Source organism: Podarcis melisellensis (assembly GCF_964234715.1).
Source record: "Podarcis melisellensis genome assembly, chromosome: 1".
Lineage (NCBI taxonomy): Eukaryota > Metazoa > Chordata > Lepidosauria > Squamata > Lacertidae > Podarcis > Podarcis melisellensis.
The window spans coordinates 46,504,941-46,525,841 of record NC_138528.1 but is presented as its reverse complement, the minus strand read 5'-3'; the positions used below and the strand labels follow the sequence as shown (position 1 = coordinate 46,525,841).

General features: G+C 41.6%; 1 protein-coding gene across 2 annotated transcripts in view; it reads left to right on the top strand.

Annotated features, from left to right (window-relative positions):
- Window positions 1-391: 391 nt before the first annotated feature.
- The window catches only part of SMOC1 (SPARC related modular calcium binding 1), a 63,442-nt gene continuing 42,932 nt past the window's right edge, over window positions 392-20,901 (top strand). The window contains exons 1-3 of one of the 2 annotated variants that reach the window (XM_081890518.1): window positions 392-735; window positions 15,234-15,405; window positions 16,757-16,869. In XM_081890518.1, the coding sequence (XP_081746644.1) occupies window positions 634-735; window positions 15,234-15,405; window positions 16,757-16,869 (387 nt within the window). In that variant the 5' untranslated portion in view covers window positions 392-633. The remainder of the gene's footprint in view (window positions 736-15,233; window positions 15,406-16,756; window positions 16,870-20,901) is intronic. The other variant, XM_081890519.1, reaches the window with a different exon arrangement.

Below are 20,901 nucleotides of genomic sequence, written 5' to 3'. Positions count from 1 at the left end.
TGTGTGTGAGAGAGAGTGCGCACAAATGGGCCGATTTCAAATGCAAAACAAGCACAGAGGGAAAGTGTGAAGGCTGTGCCTTTATAATTTTCATTTCACGCCATTCATATACCGCTTGACTGGAAAGAAAACCTCGAAGCCGTTTCTAAAAACAGAACCCAAAACATTAAAACTCTCGATGAGAAGAAACTAGTTAAGAGCAGGGATGTAAAAACATTCAAAAGATTGGCCAAAACCAGCAGTAGCAAAATCGAGCCAGGCAGACAGATAAAGCACATGCAAGTCTCCTGTATGTGGGGATGTGTCTTCTCACGCTTTTGACCGCGCAGGGAAGCTGTCCGTCAAGCGGCCCGGCCTCGCCTGGCCCCGCCCCAGCCGCGCGCTTTATAATAGGAATCCTTCCTCCGAATGGCATTTAACCTGTTGCAGCTGGAGGGGGCACAACGCGCTCGCTGTGGGGAACAGAAGGCGGGAGAATTCGCTCGACTCTCTCGGCTTCCAAAGGGGAGGAAAGCAGCAAGCTGAAGAAGCCACCCCAAAGCCAACACCTTCAGGCACCAGCGACGAAAGGGGGAAGTCTTGTGGCTGCGTTTTCTTCCCTTCTTCTCCTCCTCCTCCTCCCTACCCCTAACGATGCCTGCTCGACGCTGGGGCTCTGGGGCTCCTGGCTTGCTGCTGGCGCTGCTGCTGGCTGTGGTGCCTCAGGTTTCTGCCCACCGCGCGACGGGGCCCCGGGTGAGTGGAACTCGCTTGCTTGCCTCGCCGTTTCTGGTGGGAGGAAATGGAGAGGGCGTTAAAGTTTGCGCCACGCCTCGCCTGGTTTAGATTCCTTCTCGATAAGGCTTGCTGGTCACTTCTAAACGGCTTGACTGAAGCTGGAAAAAAGTTTTTCCTTTAAAGCAAGCTTTTCCCTTTCATACCTATAACTCGCTCTTGAAAGACACCCTGAGGAAAATATATTTTAAAAAACACACAAAAAACCATCGCCACCAACTGACTGGTTCAGTGTGCCTTTCCTGACCCCACGTTGTTGGAGATGGAGCTCAGCCATTCTGGGGAGCTGTTTTGTGGGGCAAGTGGGAGACAGACTCCTCTAGGGGTGTGGGGGAGCGTGCTTGGGCTCTTAAGCCTTGTTTTTAATTGTTGTGGTTTGATCCCCAGGATCAAAAGCCCAGGCGCAACATGAAGGGCTAAAACTGCAGTGCGGCGAACATATGGTCAGGGAGTAATTTAGCATTCTCTTGTTAATTTTGCATTGAACAAAATTGCCTTGCTATCCAAACATAGCTTTAGGACTTTCCCTTTTTTATGTCTCAAAGGGGGAGTAAATGAATCTGTTTGCCCTTGAGTTAAATGCCCCATAAGAACACTGATGTTGCATAGAGTCCAGGTTACAAGGGTTGAGAACTGTGTTTTAATCATTTGCGAAAAGGGAATATTTTACAATTTCCAAAAATATTTTGTGAGAGAACCAGTTGCTTTCTTTGATGTTTTAAAATTAATAGCACACCTCAGACTGGTGCAGAGTAACTCTGGATTCTAACCATTTACTGCTGAAGTCCTATATGCACTTACCTGAGAAAAAGCTCCATTAATGATAATAGGCTGACTTCAAATAACAATGATAAAACAGCCTATATTGGCCAGGCATTTCCCTCCTCCTCCTATATTGCAGGGGTAGATCTGAGGAAAGCACTAAATGTCCTTACACAGTACCTCTCCAGCTGGAAAGTCAGGTATGTGTACTATATATTTTATGCACTAAATCTAATGCCCTGTTCAAGACTGGAAGGTTTATGGAGTAGAAGCGGCTACTGAGGAGAAGATGAGAAGAACCATTTTCTCCAGCTTGCTGGTGAACTATCTCTTAGTACTAGACTGTAAAAATGTTTTAAGAACACCCTACTATTAAGCAGTATAGAGGAAGAAAAATGCATCCTTCTGTCATACCTTTTCTAGCCCCTTTTATGAGCAAATGTGTAGCACAACAACAGCTAAAATGTGGTAAAATGTTCCAGTGCATGTCACAAATCTTTGAAGTCAATAATTCAAAGGGCACCAGAAAAGCAGGGTCTCTGCTCTGTGCATGGAGTGCTTTAACCTAAAGTTCCAGTGTATACCTAAAGCACTTCTACCCCCAAGCCATGCTACTCGGTATGATGGTGGCATCTCTTTGGGAAAGTATTCACATGAGCTCCAGTGTTGTGGTATCTGAGGGCTTTAATTAGGAACAGTTGAGCTGAAAAGCGAAGCACACTAATCCTGATGCCAGCCCGTATAAACTACATACGCTTGTCTATCAAACTAAATCCACGTAGACCATTTTTATATACTTGACTTTACAAGCCTCTCTAATTGCTCCCTGCACAGTATCTTTTTGAGGAATAGAAGCTATTTCAAGAGACCCCTAAGCCCAATAAAAAGCAGCTGCTGATTTGCCACTTTCTTGCTACATGGGTTCAACAAACTTTTAATTTCAGATGGTGCTTGAATTAAAGCTTCTTTTTCTTTCTGGTTTGCAGCGAACCTTACGTCCCCTATCTTTGTTGTGGAAGATCTATGCCCTTTAAAACTCTTTACTTGTTTCCTCTTCAGTGTAAAACTGTGGATTTAATGGATGTTTAACTCGTAAATCCCGTCTCCTCCCCCTTCCCAAGTGATTTGTTTGAGAAGTATGGGGCTTTTATTTTTGCCTGCTCGTTTGTTAGCATGTTGAAAGTCAAAGGGGGTTATCCTATCTGATACACTTTCCCCTGACCATTAGGCTCTGCCAATAAAGCTGTCACTAGTATAAATATGCTGTGCTTTACGCTTCCATCTGCAAACAAAACATTTTTTGAATAATTCATTGCAAGGCTTTATAGTGGCTAAGCCATATTACTCAGTTTTCTCTAATCCTGTTATGAGATCTGCAGTAAGGGGGAGATGTAAAGCTCTGGCTTGCTAAATAATATCCTCTTCAGGAATTACTTCCACTTGTTTGGCGGGTGGGGAGTAGCAAGCATGTGAAATCAGTGCTGTAGCTTGATCAGAGTTTTGATTTCCCCCCAAATTAGAGAATGCAGAATAGCAAAAAGTTACTGGAAATCTGAATCCACAAAATTCATTTTGTTTAATTGGAAATGATGGCATTGTCCTGCCCCTGAATCCTACAGATCTTACAGTGCTTTATCCCTGGGTGTTAAAACTGCCTAGTTGATGGAGGCAGATGGTTATTCTAATAATAAGATTCCCCTCCTGATCAAATGAAACAATTAGTGTCATTTCTTTTTAAAGAGGCTATTTTATTCTCTGTGTATGTTATCAAGATGTCAAAAAACACTGAAAGGATTTAGATCAATTCTGCCTCCCCTCTCATTCCATAGATTGATTCTAGCAGTAGTTACTTTCCCTAGCATATTAGGCTAGGTAATAGCTCTCCCTTTAAAAATGCATGTATTTATGGAGAACATGCTGAAAACAGGACAGCTCCACAATTCAGTTGTGCTGATGCCTGAAACTTGCCTGGAGGATTTACCAGGCACCACATGATGCTAGAGAAGAATGCCCAACACAATACATATTGTGCACCTTGTACAGTGGTATCTTAGTTTACAAACTTAATCTGTTCTGGAAGTCTGTTCTTAAACCAAAACGTTCTTAAACCAATGTGTGCTTTCCCATAGCAGCAGGGGACTCAATTTACAAATGGAACACACTTAACAGGAAGCGGAATATGTTCTTATTCCAAGGCAAAGTTCACAAACCAAAACACCTTCTTCGGGGTTTGCAGTGTTCTTAATCCAAGTTCTTCATAAACTAAACTGTTCTTAAACCAAGGTACCACTGTATGCTAAATGGCTATGCATTCCTTCTTCCCTGTGAAGCTTCACAAGTTTGCTCCCTATGAGAAAAGAACCTTATAGGCTAAACTTCCAGGCTGGATAACTACGGTAGTTTATCATATGGTTTCAAGAAACTGCCATCTACAGTTTGGGGGTGGGATCCGTTCCGGAGTCCCGGACGCTCGACGAAAGGGATGCTCAGCAAAGCGCCACTCTGCGCATGCGTGAAGCACGATTTAGCGCTTCTGCACATGCGTGAGCGGCAAACCTGGAAGTAACCCGTTCCGGTACTTCTGGGTTTGCCATGGACGTTGGACGAAATGGACGCTAAATGGGGCAGACTCAAAATGAGGTACCACTGTAATGGTGAAAAGAGCCCCATCCATTTAAAGTATATCCAGCAGACATCTAAAGTGCATGCCTTCCCCCAAAGAACCATGAGAACTGTGGTTTGGTAAGGTGGCTGGGGGAATTGTAGGTATATGAGAAAGATACTATCGTCCTAGGATTCTTTGGGGAAAATCTTATGCTCTTGATGTGTTTGAAATGTATGATGCACCTTGGGTTTTTCTAATGTATCACAATACTGAAACTGACTAGAAAATAGAACCTTTTCCAAGAAGTTTCTGCAGCCCCTTCTGTGGAAGAGTAACTGATCCATTTTACAAAAGCAAATATATATTTGTATAAATAAACTCTCATCCCTGACTATTCTGCCTTTTTTATTTTCTAAAAATACTTAAACAGTAGTGTTTCAAAACATAGCTGTTTCAAAGGGGACACAACCTTTTTGTGTCATCTGGAATGTGGAATCTACTAGATAATAAATATATGTTGCTAAATTGGGTAGAGATAGTGAAACATCTGGGTTTTCTGTCCCCCCTATGTTTGAAAGATTAGCAGTTCCTGGAGAGAAGAATAAAAGAAACTTCTGGCTGTGTGTCAGCAAGAAAAGATGAAAACATAACTAATCACACTTGAATTAATCCCCCCCTTTCTCCCACCCACCTACCTTGTCAGCTTGGCTTGCCAACTGTAGATTAATTTACCTACAGCATCAGTCTGTTCATTTATATGTAGGAGAATTCTTCCATACTTTCCATCAGGCCCTTCTTGTTTGTATTTTCCCACAGTATAGTGAAAGCTTTTAAAGGTAATCTGAGCATGAGATGGAAGTATGAGATAGTCCAAAGAGTGGGATTGGGGTTCGGTCTTGGCACTATTTCTGTAGAGCTCCTTTGTGTGACTGTTTATGATGGTGGAGGACTTGGGAAGCGCAGCTTCCTTGGACCTTTGCTGTAACTAGCCAGCTACCTGATAACATCTTGTAGCATAAGGATCCCCAGTGTACTAGACTAGAAAGGGTTTGGAAGTCATCCTACCTACCTACCTGAAATCATTGTCCCTCCCCCCTTAATGGACATAGGTCCTGCACAGGGGAAAAATTGTACATGGTCACTTCCGACTTGTACAAGTACTTGGAACCAGTACTTCTTAGGCAACTGGTTCTTTGTGTATCAGTAATAAATGTAGATGAAGAATTGTTGTGGCAAGCTCATACTGCTTGCTTTAAAGCTCAGTGCAATGAAGAACAACTACTTTCCTGTTCCTAAGCTGGGAGAGAAAAGGTGTGGGATCCTCTTGTCACACTCAGCAGAGGCCCACACCTTCTTGCCCTTGTGGACTGGTAGAGGCCTGTTCTTTTTCAGTTACAGATAAGTAGCCGTGTTGGTCTGCCATAGTCAAAACAAAAAAAATTCCTTCCAGTAGCACCTTAAAGACCAACTAAGTTAGTTCTTGGTATGAGCTTTCATGTGCATGCACACTTCTTCAGATACACACCTGAAGAATCTGAAGAAGTGTGCATGCACACGAAAGCTCATACCAAGAACTAACTTAGTTGGTCTTTAAGGTGCTACTGGAAGGAATTTTTTTGTTTTGACTGTTCTTTTTCATACAAGTAGCTGCCATTCTACCATTCTTAATTACGCAATCATGCTCTTGTGGTCTCTGCAGTTCAGGTCTGGAACCTTTAGTTCTGCGAAATAAATGCTGGTTGGTAATACCTTTCACATTGCTCTGTGTTCTCTTGTGTCTTTCTCTCTCTTACCTCCCCCCCAATTCCTACCAGGAGCCTAATATATTTTATTGGCTGGGACAGGTAGGAAAATACTGTTCTTCCTACAGTGCTGAATTCATGCAGTAGAGATGTTTTAACCCCCTTCAGGAGAAAAGCACAACATAATATTTGCCTGCACATCCTAGTTTTAAAACTTTGCTTAGGTTTATAAATAGCTTATGAAAGTATGTGCTCAGTGTGATTGTTCTTCCATTGGATGTGGTGTATTGACTAGTGTACCTAAATACGTGAGGCAGTTCATGGTTTCAGTACTAAATACTATCTTGGCCAGTTAGTCATAATAAATTCCTTTCCTGCGGTGAAGTGATGACTAAAGTCTTCCTTCTCATTTCTTGTGTTGGAATTCTGTTGCTGCTTCAGGGTTGGGTCCAACTCAGAGTAGACCCATTTACATTAATGCTTTTGACCATTAATTTCATTGGGTCTGTTCTGAGTATTACCAACACTGGATACAGCCTCCATTGCTTGCAATACATTTGAACTGTGTGCTTGCGGGTTTTAGATTCTGACTTTGCAACCACAAGAAATTACCCAGCATGGGTGACAGCTCTACACTTCAGGATGTATTGGCATATGCAACTAGTGTTCAAGTAGCTTGTAAATAGTTTCTTACTCTTCCTTCCCTGCAGGCCTTATTGTACAAAACCAAAAACAAATGTTCATGTTTCTAGAATCATGATACGCAGCTCTTTAACATCTTCCAAGTTCCAATGTGTTTTCTTAAAACCCCACTCCCTGCAAATAACAAGTCCACAAGCAAGCAGTAAATAAGATTGTGCTCAGCCCTGCAACATCACTTATGTGGAAGAGATGCTGTATGGATCAGAATTATTGCAGATGATCTGCTAAGAGGCTTGCATGAGAATTTAAGTGTTTGGAAGGGCCCAGCACAGATTATGTATAAGCAAATTAAAAAAATATTTAATGCCTGAGAGCGTAGTGCCCTGAAAAACATACGAATTCTCCTGTTAAAACACTGTTCATTCGCTGAGTGGTGAGAAGTTCAGGATAGGGCTCTAGGGCTTAGTTTCCTTAAATAAGAGTGCCAAGGATACTTGTGGTGCCTCTCAAAAAGGAAGCTGGCTTCTTCCCACTGCAAGATAATGTTGCCTCTATATGAATAATACCCAAACAAAAGATGTGAGAATCCATCAGATTGTATCTTATGATGCAGTTTGTATTTAGGAGTACATGTGTCTTCTGTCTGGCACATATCAAAATGTGTCCTGGAGACCCTTGCGTAAATACTCTGTTCACAGAATTAATGTTAATCCCTTTCTAAGCAGAAGTTTACATATAGTGTCAACAAAAATGCAAAGCACGTGTGGCCTGACAGAATGAACACATAAGCCATACCAAAATGAGCCTTCCCATGCCCACCAGTTTGTGTACACTGAATTACCTTGCATAGAGCAACAATTCCCAAACTTATTCTGGTTGCTTATGTTTGAGAAACAAAAAGGACTTGTATGTGCTTTCGCCATCTGGGGAAAACAACACTAGGAGACCTGAGAATCGGGTTGTGTTGATGGAAAAAAATGTTCCCAATATGATCTCAACAAGCTTCTTTATCTCATTTGTGAGGAAATGTTTTGACTACACACAGACACACATTTCTTCATGCTCAGGGTCCATAGATCTAATCAACAAAAATTGAAGGACAGCCTATGAAAGGCTTTTAAATACAACAAGCAACAGATTAGCCACAAAACTCAGCTGGGTCGTCTTGTGGCTTTGCTTCAATCAAAGCCTTATAAATTTGACAGTTGATAATAGAAAGCTGCTGTCAAGATCCAAGTGGATTGGCATGAAGTCTGCATCTTAAGATACACACTTCATATAATCATAGAACTGTCGAATTGGAAGGGACTCAGATGGTCATCTAATCCGAACCCTGAAATGCAGGAATCTCAACTAAAATATACATGATGGCCATCCAACATCTGAAAAACCTCCAAGGAAGGAAATTCCACCACATCTCATGGGAGTCGGTTCCAATGTCAAACAGCTTACTGCCAGAAAGAGTCACAGTGGGCCATGTGTGTGTGTCCCCTTTCCTTCCCCTCCTCTCTTGCCCGAATTTAAATTGTGAATCTCTAGATAGGAAACTGGGTGCTTTCATATTGTATAGAATTGCCATGTGCCTTGAGTCCTAAGGGTAGGGCACAACATGGACTTTCCCCCTTCTTTCCCCCAGAAAGTACTCAAGGACTTCAGTGACCACAAGCAGTCAAACTCAATTTTTGTCTCCTCCACAAAACAATAAATATTCTGTTGGTGGTCTCCCATGTAAAATGCAAAACATGTGCAGCGCTGTTACCTTTACTGTGAGTTTGGATAGGCTGTGATTAGCGTGGGTGCAGTTCAGTGAGCAAACCATTGGAGTATTTCAAAACATTTCTCTAACTGGCAGAGGACATCATGGGGTCTCTTGAGTTGTGCAAATTGAAACTGATCTTATACATTGCTCTCGCAAAGTCCTTTTGCACCAGGAGTTCAGGTAAAGCCTGTTTGCTCTTCTCTGAGTCTCGGCACTCTGACCCCCCAGACTACACTGGATGCATCCCAAAGCAGGAGCTGCACAAAACACAGACACTTGGACAGAATATAGCTGCACTGAAATACAAGATAACTCCTTTTAGTCATTTATGCTGGAGGAAGCTTATAGGAACCTGCTCCAAAGCGAGAGTCCTCAAGGATCTGCAAGAAGAACTAGCGCAAGAAAAACCAGCTTCATGAAGAGTGAGACTATCTAAAAGCTGAGCAGTTCACTTGGATCCTCACACAGATTTGAAATACTTCTGTTCAATTATAATAAATCAATGGAGACTTTAAAAAAGGGAACCATTTCATGCAGCAGGAACAAGGTGTATAATAAGTTGTCCAGCAAAATGAATATGCTCTTGTAATAAGAACATAAGAAGAGCCCTGCTGGATCAGGACAATGGCCTATCTAGTCCAGCACCCTGTTCTCAGTGGCCAACCAGATGTGCATGGGGAGCCCACAAGCAGGACCGGGGCACCATAGTCTTCTCCTCACTTGCAACTCCCAGCAACTGACCTAGCCATTGTGGCTTGTAGCCATGGATAGCTTTGTCCTCCATGAGTTTGTCCGATCCTGTTTTTAAAATCATCAAAGTCAGTTGCCATCACTGCCTCTTATGAGAGTGAATTCTATAGTTTACAATGTGCTGCGTGAAGAAATGCAGTAAGTCAGCAATTTGCATGGAGTTTATGTTCAGGGGATTGCACTTAATGCTAAAATTGTGTATAGTCAAAATACAGTGGTACCTCGGGTTGCAGACGCTTCAGGTTACAGACTCCGCTAACCCAGAAATAGTACCTCTAGTTAAGAACTTTGCTTCAGGATGAGAACAGAAATAGCGCTGCAGCAGCGGGAGGCCCCATTAGCTAAAGCGGTACCTCGGGTTAAGAACAGTTTCAGGTTAACAACGTACCTCCAGAGCAAATTAAGTTCTTAACCTGAGGTACCACTGTACATTGGATTCAATGGCAGGTAGGATTGCCAAAGTCATTTCCCCCAGAACCTTTCACCCTTGCTATCCCCCCCCCCCGCACATAAAGCTGAATGTTCACAAGTTAAATGTGCATAAGTTGCTGGCTTACTGTGCTACCTTTTATCTGCCTTGGATCTTCAAACATTCAGATTAATTGAATGCCCCTCTATAATGCCTCCTATTACTCATCTTGGAATCATAGAATCGTAGAGTTGGAATAGATCCCTAGGGTAATCTAGTCCAACCCCCTGCAATGCAGGATTCTTTTTGCCCAACATGGGACTCAAACCGACAACCCTGAGATTAAGAGTCTCGTGCTCTACCGACTGAGCTATATGCTTATAACTTTAAAAGCCCCAAATGGTTACAACCTTTAAAGGTAACGGGACCCAGTCGTGACCGACTCTGGGGTTGCGGCGCTCATCTCGCTTTATTGGCCGAGGGAGCCGGCGTACAGCTTCCGGGTCATGTGGCCAGCATGACTAAGCCGCTTCTGACGAACTAGAGCAGCACATGGAAATGCTGTTTACCTTCCCGCTGGAGCGGTACCTATTTATCTACTTACACTTTGACATGCTTTCGAACTGCTAGGTTGGCAGGAGCAGGGACCGGGCAACGGGAGCTCAACCCATCGCAGGGATTCGAACCGCCAACCTTCTGATTGGCAAGCCCTAGGCTTTGTGGTTTAACCCACAGTGCCACCTGCGTCCCGTTACAACCTTTACACATTCCTTAATGACTGCTAGAATAGAGGCATAAAATAATCCTGGTCTAGTCAGCTGGAACAGGGTTGCAAGCCATTGTGGGGTGAGGGTTTAAAATACCAGTTGCATTAGTGTTAAGTTACCGTTGCCTCTGGTTATTGTTACAAGGAAAGCTGTAATGGCTTTATCCTGAAATTCAAAATATATGCTGGAAGGTTTAATGGAAAAACCACTGCTAAGTGCAGAGCTACTCTCTTAGCACAAGACGTCTTTTCTTTAACCTTTCTTCCCCTGTAATGTGTTGTACAATTTACTTTCTGCCCTGACATCAGTATCTTAGTGTTTCCTTATAAGGGAGGAACCAATTATGTGAGGAGGAGAGACATACAGCATAAGGTGAGGATTTTACCATTTGGCAAATCGGAAGAGCTCAGCTTATATCACCCAAATGTTGTGTCTCCGACCCTAAATTCAAGACCTGATTTATTTCATTTCTTGGCTGCAAATATTTCTTGGGACATTTCTTAAATGCTGTGTATTTATAGGAAATTATCTCCAGGTCAGAGCATTTATCTCCACTAGGAGACAGGTGATGGATTAAAGCAATAAGTGTAGCATTAAGAACCAGTCACTCTTAAGTCAACAGATGGAGATGTGATATTGGGCAGAGTGAATTTCATCAACTCATACTGCTGTGCAACCAGTGGGTTTCAGTGACCCTGTCCCTGCAGCATCCTAAAGCACCATGTGTACCTACATCCACATATTTACTCTCTGCAAACATGGAGGACATAATAAAATTTTAGTTTTGGACTAGAATTGTGAATTGTTCATTATGTATTGGTGCTTCTGACAACATTTTAACAGGTGTTGCAAACAAGCAAAACGGTTGCTAAACAGCAAGTTCATTAAGCATCAGCAGACACACTAAATTATTGTCTCTGTGTGTAAAATAACTCATATGGAATAATACACATAGTTAAGGGGCTTGGTGCTGTCTTAGTTGTGTTTGTGATGTGGTAATCATCATGCTAACTCTGCTTGTCTTTGATCTACCAGGAAACAATGCTAGAATTGGCTTGATTCCTGGGCAAATCAAACAGAAAAAAGCAATAGTAACCCATTAATATTACTACTTGGCAGCAGCTTTAAGATGAAGCCAGAAGGAAAATTTGGCACCCTAGAATTTGAAGGGGGAAATGTCAAAATGCTTATGGGTTGTAGCTGATTAAATTCTACCCTGAGGAGACCCATTGAAATCAATGGACCTAAGTTAGCCAAGACCATTAATTTCAGCCAGTCTGTTTTGACTATGACTGATGTTGGACACAACCCTATACTGTGGTACCTTGGTTTAAAAACAGCCCTGTTTACGAACTATTCTGTTTATGAATTCTGCAAAACCGGAAGTAGTGTCCCGGTTTGCGAACTTTACCTTGGTCTAAGAACGGAAGCCGAACGATGGAAGGGCACCGGCAGCGGGATGCCTCATTAGGGAAAGTGCACCTTGGTTTAAGAACAATTTCAGTTCAAGAACGGACTTCCAGAATGGATTAAGTTTGTAAACAAAGGTACCACTGTACAGCTTTGTTTATATGGAATAGACTGATGTTGTGTTAATCCATGGTACCTTCAACATTTTGATATTTAGACAGTCTGTAGTTTGTGAAGATCTGCATTGTTTACTTAGTTTAGAAGCAATGCATTAGTAGTTTTGTTTGTGTATAAATTGACTGGGCCAAGTAGTCATGATGCCGCCTTAGGAGGACTTAAGGAAAACACACATGAATGCAAATGATGGATTAAGTTACAGCTGTAAAGGATGACTGTGGCAATAAAGCAAGATGGTGTGCTTTGATACATCTATCTTTGATATGGGCTTGCTGCACATTTCGGCATCTGGTCGCTTTGCAAATGAGGTCTCAGTTCTCCATTTGTAGATTGGAAAAAAGATACTAAGATAACTTGTACAGCAAAGAAAAAGAATAGATTCATGCTTTTCATGTCATACACACAGATGATAGTATCGTTTGGCTGTGAGGGCATCTCTCCTGCCCCAGCTCCTTTGTTTTCTATCTTTCACTTCTTCTTCCTTGGTTGAATGATGATAATCAGTCCAACTTTGTTCTTTCTGCTGCAGGGAAGTTCTTTGGGTGCTGATTGCAGCTTCACAAAGGCTTGCCCAAACTGCTCAGTTGTAGGTTATGATGTGCATTGTGCACAGATGAGAGCCCTAAATGAGTGACCACCAAATCTCTTTTTTCCCCTTTGTCTGGACAGACCCTTCCCAAGCAAAATCCTAAAAGTGCTTCTAGCTAAGCAGCTGCAAGAAACCTGTTTTTTCTCACAGACATTAAAAGTTCTTCAATCAGTGTTTGTTGTTTTTGTCAGTGGTGGTGCTGAGGTGTGGAGAGAAAGAGCAGATGCTCTTGCTTGGCAAATTTAGCTATCTTCTGACCTCTCTTATCTCACCTCTGCTGCTTTCCCAGGTCAGAGGAGGCTGGAGTTAGTCCAGGAAGCAGCTATAAACGTGCACCTGTGTAAATGCATGTTCAAAAGTAAAGGGTTTAAGTCCTCTTTTGAATACTTCAGGAAGGCTTCCTCTAGCAGTCACCCAAGAATTTGTGCATTTAGAAGAGAGAGGCTACTGCAAAATCCTGTTGTAGGCTCAGATGCTGTATTATAGCAGGATTCAAAAGATAGTTGAATCCTGAAACTTAGGTACAGAGCGTAAGCCTAAAGTATTCAACACTGCCCTTTACCTGCTTGCTTCCACCCCCACAGAATCCACTTTTCTATTATCTAAAATTGGCCAGTCCTGAAATAGTAGTAGTAGGGGGTTGGGTTACATAAAGTGTCACAAGTGCATGCTTTCTCTGTATACTTGATATTGGACCTCCAGAGATTACAATCAAAAGCTGCAACTGTGCCATTTAAAAGTAGTGATTTACATGCAGAAAAGGTAGCTCAAGAAAATGAGCTGCAATTGACAGACTGTAATATATAAATATATTCTGCTGTTAAACACATTCAGAACTGGCTGGCTGTTTGAGACAGGATGCTTATTTTATCTGGACCCATGATTTGACCCCTGCTAGGCAAAGGAGAAACTCTTTATCCAGGCTTAAATACAGGTACTGCTTTTAAATGCCGCTGCAAAAGTACCTACGTAGCTATGACCCTTCCTCAGCTTTTCAAAATGTGGTATGCAGTGGTCTTTTTTTCATAAAAAAATGAGGTGCCGATACTCATAACTTGATAAAAATGCAGTGGGCACCAGCACAAAATGGCTGCCATGGGCAGCAAGAAAAGAGGTGATGGTACTATGTACTGGTGAGTACTATTGCAAAAAAGCACTGGCAAAAAAAAGCAGAATAGGCTATTTTATGCAGATTTTTATTTAACATCTGCATCATCACCAACACACTGCAAAAAATAAAACAAAATCCCCAAACCCTGGAAATTTGTGTAATGTGTTTGTTTAGGCAAGAGGCAAAATCGTAGATTAAAAGGGGCAGGGGAACAAATGTGGAACCATGGCCTACATTGCATGAAGTGTAGAATTCATGTGTCTTCTGTCAGCTCTTGTTTGTATAGGCTTCCTGCACAAGAGTGAGTTGGCATAGAGAATAATTTGATTTTAAATCTGTAGAGCTTAGGGTTTTGGTTTTGAAAATGAAGTAACTGTGCAAAGATGCACGCTTCAGAAATGCCTGCTTTGGCCAAGCCAGCAAGCCTGGAACTTTGTGTGTTTTTAGCAGCTTTGGACTTGGAAAACATCTAACAGATTTATATACCTGTTCTCTTCAGTTTTGAAAGAGAGCCTATGTGGTGTAGTGATTGGAGTGTTCAAACTAGGGTCTGGAAAACCTCGAGTCGGATCTATTTGGTCTTGAAGATTGCTGGGTGACCTTTTGCTAGACACCTTCTGTTTGCCTAACCCACCTCAGAGTTGTTGTGAAGATAAAGAGGGGGGAAATCACATATGTCAACTTGAACAACTTTCAGGAAAAGGGGGCTATAAATGTAACAATAAAGAAATACATAAAGGTTTACACAACTGTTGCATCAATTGTAAGAACGGTGATTACAGCAGTGACTCTGACTTTTCTTTGTGGCGCATGCCGCTATCCGCATGCTGGTCTCTTGGGACGGTTCTGACGTAAATTTGGTTGGATCCTTGGGGAAAAGTGATAAGGTAAACTGAAGGAAATGCTGAGACTTTCACCTTTTGAACTGTGTCTTTGTAAGTGTGCAGAAAGCATGCTTTGGTGGATATTGCAGTGCTCTCTTAGGCCAACAGTTATCTGAATCCATTGTTTATTTTATTTATTTATAAAAGTATTTATATACCATAAAAAATGAAAGCAGTTATATACACACACACAAACGAATGACAATAAAACAAAATAAGAGGCCATCAACTAACTATCATGGAAAGGTGTATTTTTAATTGCCTGCATAAGCCTGGTGGAATAGAAGACGTTTCAGCAGGTGTTTAAAGATTGAATCGGAAGGCATTTGGTCAACGACAATAAAGGCTCTGTTTCATGTTGATATCAAATGGGCTTCACAAACTTAAGGGACAGCCAATGACATTCCAGAAATGATCTCTATGATTGAGTTGGGATATAAGGATTCAGGTGGTCCCTAAGGTGTCCTGGGCCTAAGTCTTTCAGGGCTTGCTATGGTAATACAAGGGCCTTGAACCTGGCTTTGTAGTGGATGAGCAGCCAGTGTATCTGTTTTAGCAGAGGCATCCCATAGCACCAGCCATGCGCCCCCACCAGCAGTCTGGCTGCCACATTCTGCATCAGCTGGAGCTTCTGAAGGGCAGCCCCACATATAGTGAATGGCAGAAGTCCAGTTTAGAAGTGGTCAGGCTATCCCTGTCCAGCAGTGACCATAGCTGGTGAACCAGACAAAGCAAGGAAGAATATCATTCAGGGAGGGTATATATGCAAACACATTAATAACGCTAGAAAAAAGTAAACAAAATGTATTAAAATTCACACCATATATTTTACTTCTTATTTTTCACGTTTAGTTTTTAATAAGTGATCGTGACAGAGACCCGCAATGTAACCTCCACTGCTCCAGGTCCCCAACCAAGCCCCTCTGTGCTTCAGATGGCAGGACGTACGAGTCGATGTGTGACTATCAGAGAGCAAAATGCAGGGATGCAAGCCTGAGTGTGGTTCATCGAGGCAGATGTAAAGGTAAGGAAATGAAAGTGTCTTTATTGAAAATGGTATGGTTTTTGTGTGTGTGTTTTTCAAACTGTAAGTTGATTCTTGCATTACGCAAGATAAGCACCTCCTAGGATTATCTGTATTTGCAAATAACAGTTTGTTGAGGAGGAAATGGCTAGCATTATTTACTTCAACAATTTATATACAGCTTTGCACTGTATTCTTCACATGGTCATATTCATTCATTCATTGATTCATTCATTCCCTGCCTTTTCCCCTGATAGAGCCTCAAGGCGCTTAAAAGATAAAATAAGATAGCAAAGTTATATTAATAGAGTGTGAAGGGATAAAAGTGCACTGTGAGTGAGTTTATTTTACAGGCTGTATTTCATTCACTCCATTTTGGTACCTCTGCAAGGTGTCCTCCTGCTTTTCCATTTTCAGATTCTGTTTTCCTCCCTTGGAGCTGTTTCTTTTTCACCTCAGTGGAACAGCTATGCATTTCCCCAGATGCAGTTGACCAATTGTGTAACTGTTCAGTAGCTTGGCCACTTATATGGATTGCTCTAGACATTTTCTTTTTTTATGGACTGAGGGTCCTCTGGAGGATCAACTTTAACCCTTCCCTTTACCCGTAATAATGCCTCTCCATCAGATTCTTCTCCCGCCCTTCCCTCGCTGCCAAATTGCAGCATAGGAGGCAATGATGATTTAGAGTTCAATGATGGGGTGGAGTATTTAACCCCCTCCCCCATATAATGGTTTCTATTAAAAAAAATTCTCCCATCTAGTGGTAGGGGATAAATTCGCTTCTTTATGCATTTAAACCTGACTCCATCTAATTTTCACTTTCTGAAAGAATATGTGAACAAATATGCAACTATCCTTCAAAATTCATGCTTACCCGAATTTTGTGATGAAGTTCTCCAAACAGATGGTAAAATACATATTTTGATCGGCAGAGAAGTGAAATTACTAGTGAACATAAATATTAGCAAAAATGCTTATAAATGTGTACATTAGTCAAAACTGCTTATACAAATATGGTAAGAGAAATTTGCACTAAAATGCTGGTGAATGTTCATGAGGATTTTTCCTCCTTAATTCACAAAATGCTTAAAAATGTGGAGACCTGAATTTAAGAACTGGAAGCAGAACTGAAATGGACAGTTCTTTCTGTTCCTACTACCAACAACTGGGGCTGAGCTAAGGGGGATCTCCACTTGGCAGCAAAATGTTGTTTGGGTTCCGGAACATTTGAAGCAGAGCTGCTATTCTGATTCCAGTTTAAAGCAGAGCAACAATGATTGGTTGCTTCTAAATAGCCCATGTATTGCCTGCTGCTACTTGAATTCCTAGTGGATTTTGTCCCCTTCAGATGCTGGTCAAAGCAAATGCAGAATAGAAAGGGCTCAAGCTCTGGATCAAGCCAAGAAGCCGCAAGAAGCAGTCTTCATTCCAGAGTGCACTGAGGATGGATCATTCACCCAAGTAAGATTTTCATCAAGATTCTTGTTTCTTTTTGTTGAGAAGGTGCATGGAAGGGATTGCCCTAAGCTTTGTCACTTTTGTGTATTTTGCAGGAAAAAACATAGTTTAAATGTGTGTTGTACTTTGCTTGTGTATTTTATACTCAGCTATCTATACCCAAATACAAGGTGTACAGTGGAAGCTCAGATTGCGGACATAATCCGTGATGGAGGCAGGTCCGCAACCCGCAGCGCCGCATCTGTGCACGCGCATGACACACTTTGGCGCTTCTGCGCATGTGGAAGTGGCGAAACCCTTTCTGGTACTTCTGGGTTTCCCGCGGTCCATAACCTGAAAATGTATAACCCAAAACATCTGTAACCCGAGGTACCACTGTATAATAAAATATACGGGTCGGATTTAACATTTATATTCAATATTTGGAAATAATTTTCAGACACCAGTGCTTTTAATAAAACCCTAGCCCAGAAAATCTATTGCTCAGTAACCTTTTTTAAAAACAAGAACCTTAACATTCTAGCATGTCTGTATTTACAGGCACTGTATGTTTGTTTACATGCATGTGCCCATGTAACTCACTTGGCCATGCTGAGAATTCCTTAACTACAGCATCCTCCCAAGACTGGATTCTGTTTTTCTCTTGGAAAAGTGTTTTCCCGAATACAAAATGAATGTTTTTCTTCCTATTGCCCCTGCCCTCTTGTTATTCAAAGAGCAGGGGAAAATGTTTATCTTTCATTTCTTATCTGTCCTTTGATGTGATTCCTTATCAAAATGCCTACTTGGAAGGGGGTCAGTGGGCCTTAGGAACAGCAATGCTTCCCCCCCCTTTATTTTTTAGCTTTTGCTTGTAGAAAAACTGAAATGTCTCAGCTGTTTTAGCTCTGTATCAAATATTTTAAAGCACATCCCTAAAATTGAAATGACTGTTCTACATTCTGCTGCACTCACAAGGGAGTAATCCTATTGGGCCTACACTGCAAGCTAAACAGAATTAGCTAATTGTAATTCTACCTTTGGAAGTCTGCCTCCTCCATTCATGCCATATTGCAGTTCTTGAAGATTTCACTGATCAGTACATCTAGAACACACAGTGAAGAGTTCTCTTTGGTTGTCCCAACACAGTAGAATTCTTTTCCTCCAGTGCTCACCAAATCTGGGTATATCAAGCTATTGTTTGGGCAAAAAAGTTTTAGTTTAGTACTTCATATTATAATCTGAAGTCATATAAGGGCATCAGCTCAGCTCATTGGGTCTGGTTAGTGCCTGGATGATTGACTGCCCGCGAACCACATGCATCCTTTGGTTCCATCATGAAACAGAAGTGGGATTTAAATGTGTTCAAAAGATAGACAAATAATTACTTCAGACTTTTCTTCTTTATTTAATTTGTATACCATCTTTCATCTGAATTTCACAGGGCAGTTTACAGTATAAAACACAAAATACATAACACAATAACAAAACGAAAACAAAAAAACAAAACTGATATCCCCACACATTTAAAAGGCCATAGATTGTTCTTCACCCAGGCCTTTGGCTGATTAAACAATATTTTTGCTTGGCGCTTAAGTATATGTAATGAAGTTGCCAGGCAAGCCTCCCTGGGGGGAGCATTCCACAAGCCTTAAATCCTTTGGGATAATCTTATAGTCCATTATGGCCCCACAAACCTCTGTACCCTATACTCCCATGTATTGTATATATGCTCCCTTCTCAGGCTGGATATATTTACATCTGAGTCTTTCTGTGTACCCAGGAACTCTGCTTTCTATACCAACTACAGTGGTACCTCGGGTTAAGAACTTAATTCGTTCTGGAGGTCTGTTCTTAACCTGAAACTATCTTAACCTGAAGCACCACTTTAGCTAATGGGGCCTCCCGCTGCCGCTGCGCCACCGGAACACGATTTCTGTTCTCATCCTGAAGCAAAGTTCTTAACCCGAGGTACTATTTCTGGGTTAGCGGAGTCTGTAACCTGAAGCGTATGTAACCCGAGGTACTGGTAGGAGAAGTGAAATTGCATATGCTGTTTCTGCTTTCAACCATGATATGTTCAGCTTCATGTTTGCATATGAACTCCAGTTTGCATGCCACATAGTTGGGAATCACGGAGAAAACTAGGTTCCTGATCACACAGGTGGAGAACTGTATACATAGAATTGTACATGTGCAAGTTGTACTGACAGCATACCTGACCCCACTCTTCCTCTGTACAGGGCTAGGAACAATTAGGCAGACACACATACCTGGTTCTACCAGCCCCACCAATCCTACTCTGTGAAGTTTGCTACAAGTATTTTATAGCTCTGAGAACACTGCTTGGCAGACACCTTGGAGCGAATACACCTCCCCCAAACCATCACACTCCCCATGCAGTTCAGGCTACCAGTATTAGATTTCTGTACCACTGAACTTTTTGAACATGGCCTCTGATTTCCTAAGTTGTTACAGGACAACAGCTGCTGTATTTTAGCTCTGAGAAATGATGTAGGAGTCAGTACGAGGGAAGAAGGGCAGGCACAGACTTCATTATAGCATGGGCTCCTGTCGGCAGCATACTGAGCCATATGATTAATCCTGGCCAGTTCCTGTATTTTCCATACACATACAATTCTATGTTTTCCCTTCGCCAGAAGATGGAGTGGAAACAAATCGGCCCTTGATTTGCCTCTGTCAAGTTATAATGGACGATCCTGCCAGCTTGTTAAAATGTTTATGTAGTCCTTTGAAACCTCATTCTGGCATCTTCAGTGAGGAACTGAACAGACCTCAACAAAGGCCCCATTCTCCCAGAGGAGCCTGCCAGTGGCTACAGTTTTAATGTTTTCATATTCTAATGGTTTTTATGGGTGCAGGAATTTATTTAAGGGCCCACTGGTTGAAGTGTTGGCTTTTGTTCTATTTCACACACTGTAATTGATGTGGCTGACGTAGGGGTGGAGAGGGTTGTAACAGCATTTCTAATTAATTTGGGAAATGGTGACAGAGCAGTTCTGTTGTGCGATATTTCTGCTATTTGGTCAATTTGAGCTGGGAGCTTTTAAGCTGTGTGTTTATCTAAATTTGACAAAAAGGCAAAAGAAGAATTGCTTTCCATGTGATGGAAATTTGTAGGTGGCAATCCAGAATAAAAATGTGTATGAACGCCTAGGTAGTCACCCAAAAGCTTGTGCAGCATAAGAGTTAAGAACATGAAATATGAGTGTAGTATAGTGGTTAAAATCATGAGCTATGAGCTAGGGTTAGGGATGAAGGAGATTTTGGCTGTTGCTTGCATTTTAATGAGAAACTGCTTAATTCACACTTCTCAAATCACTATGGAAACTGAAACAAGGCCATCCTTTGAAATTTGCAGTTTTCTGAATTTTGTGATGCAGTTCTCCAACCAAATGTTATGCCCCAAAATTCATGTAATAGGGGGAAATGGGCAGAAAATGCTTTATATTTAGGGAAATTGATTTCAGAAATGCATATATTAATCAAAATGTACAAAAATGTGTTTATTAGTAGAAATTTTCCCTAAAATGCTGGTGAATTTCCATCAGGTTTTTTAAAAAAATGACCACAAATTGCTTCACAAAATTTGGAGAACTGAATTTATAACTGGGAAAATGAGGAACTTGGAGAACTGAAATGGTCTGTCCTCAGTTGGTGTGTTCCATTCTTTATTCAGCTGTAGACTTTCTGGATGAATTTAAGCAAGACATTTTCTGCCCCCTCATCTCTAATGTGGTGATCATTTGGTTGTGATTCAAAAAGGCTTGTAAGTTTTGTTTATAATAAAGACTGTTGTGCTTGAGCTGTATTACTATAGTTGGCTATTTTGAATATATGGAGAAATGAAGGAATTTGAGGGGAGGCAGAAAAGATGAAATGGGGATTGTAATGAAGATGACCGATCAATGAAAGTTGACAGTGTGATGCAGCTTTCGGTAAATATCCTTTTTGAAAAACAAAGTAATGCTAAGAGCCTGCTGAATCCAATCGGAGGCCCATCTTGTCCAACTTTCTGTTCCCACAGTGGCCAGC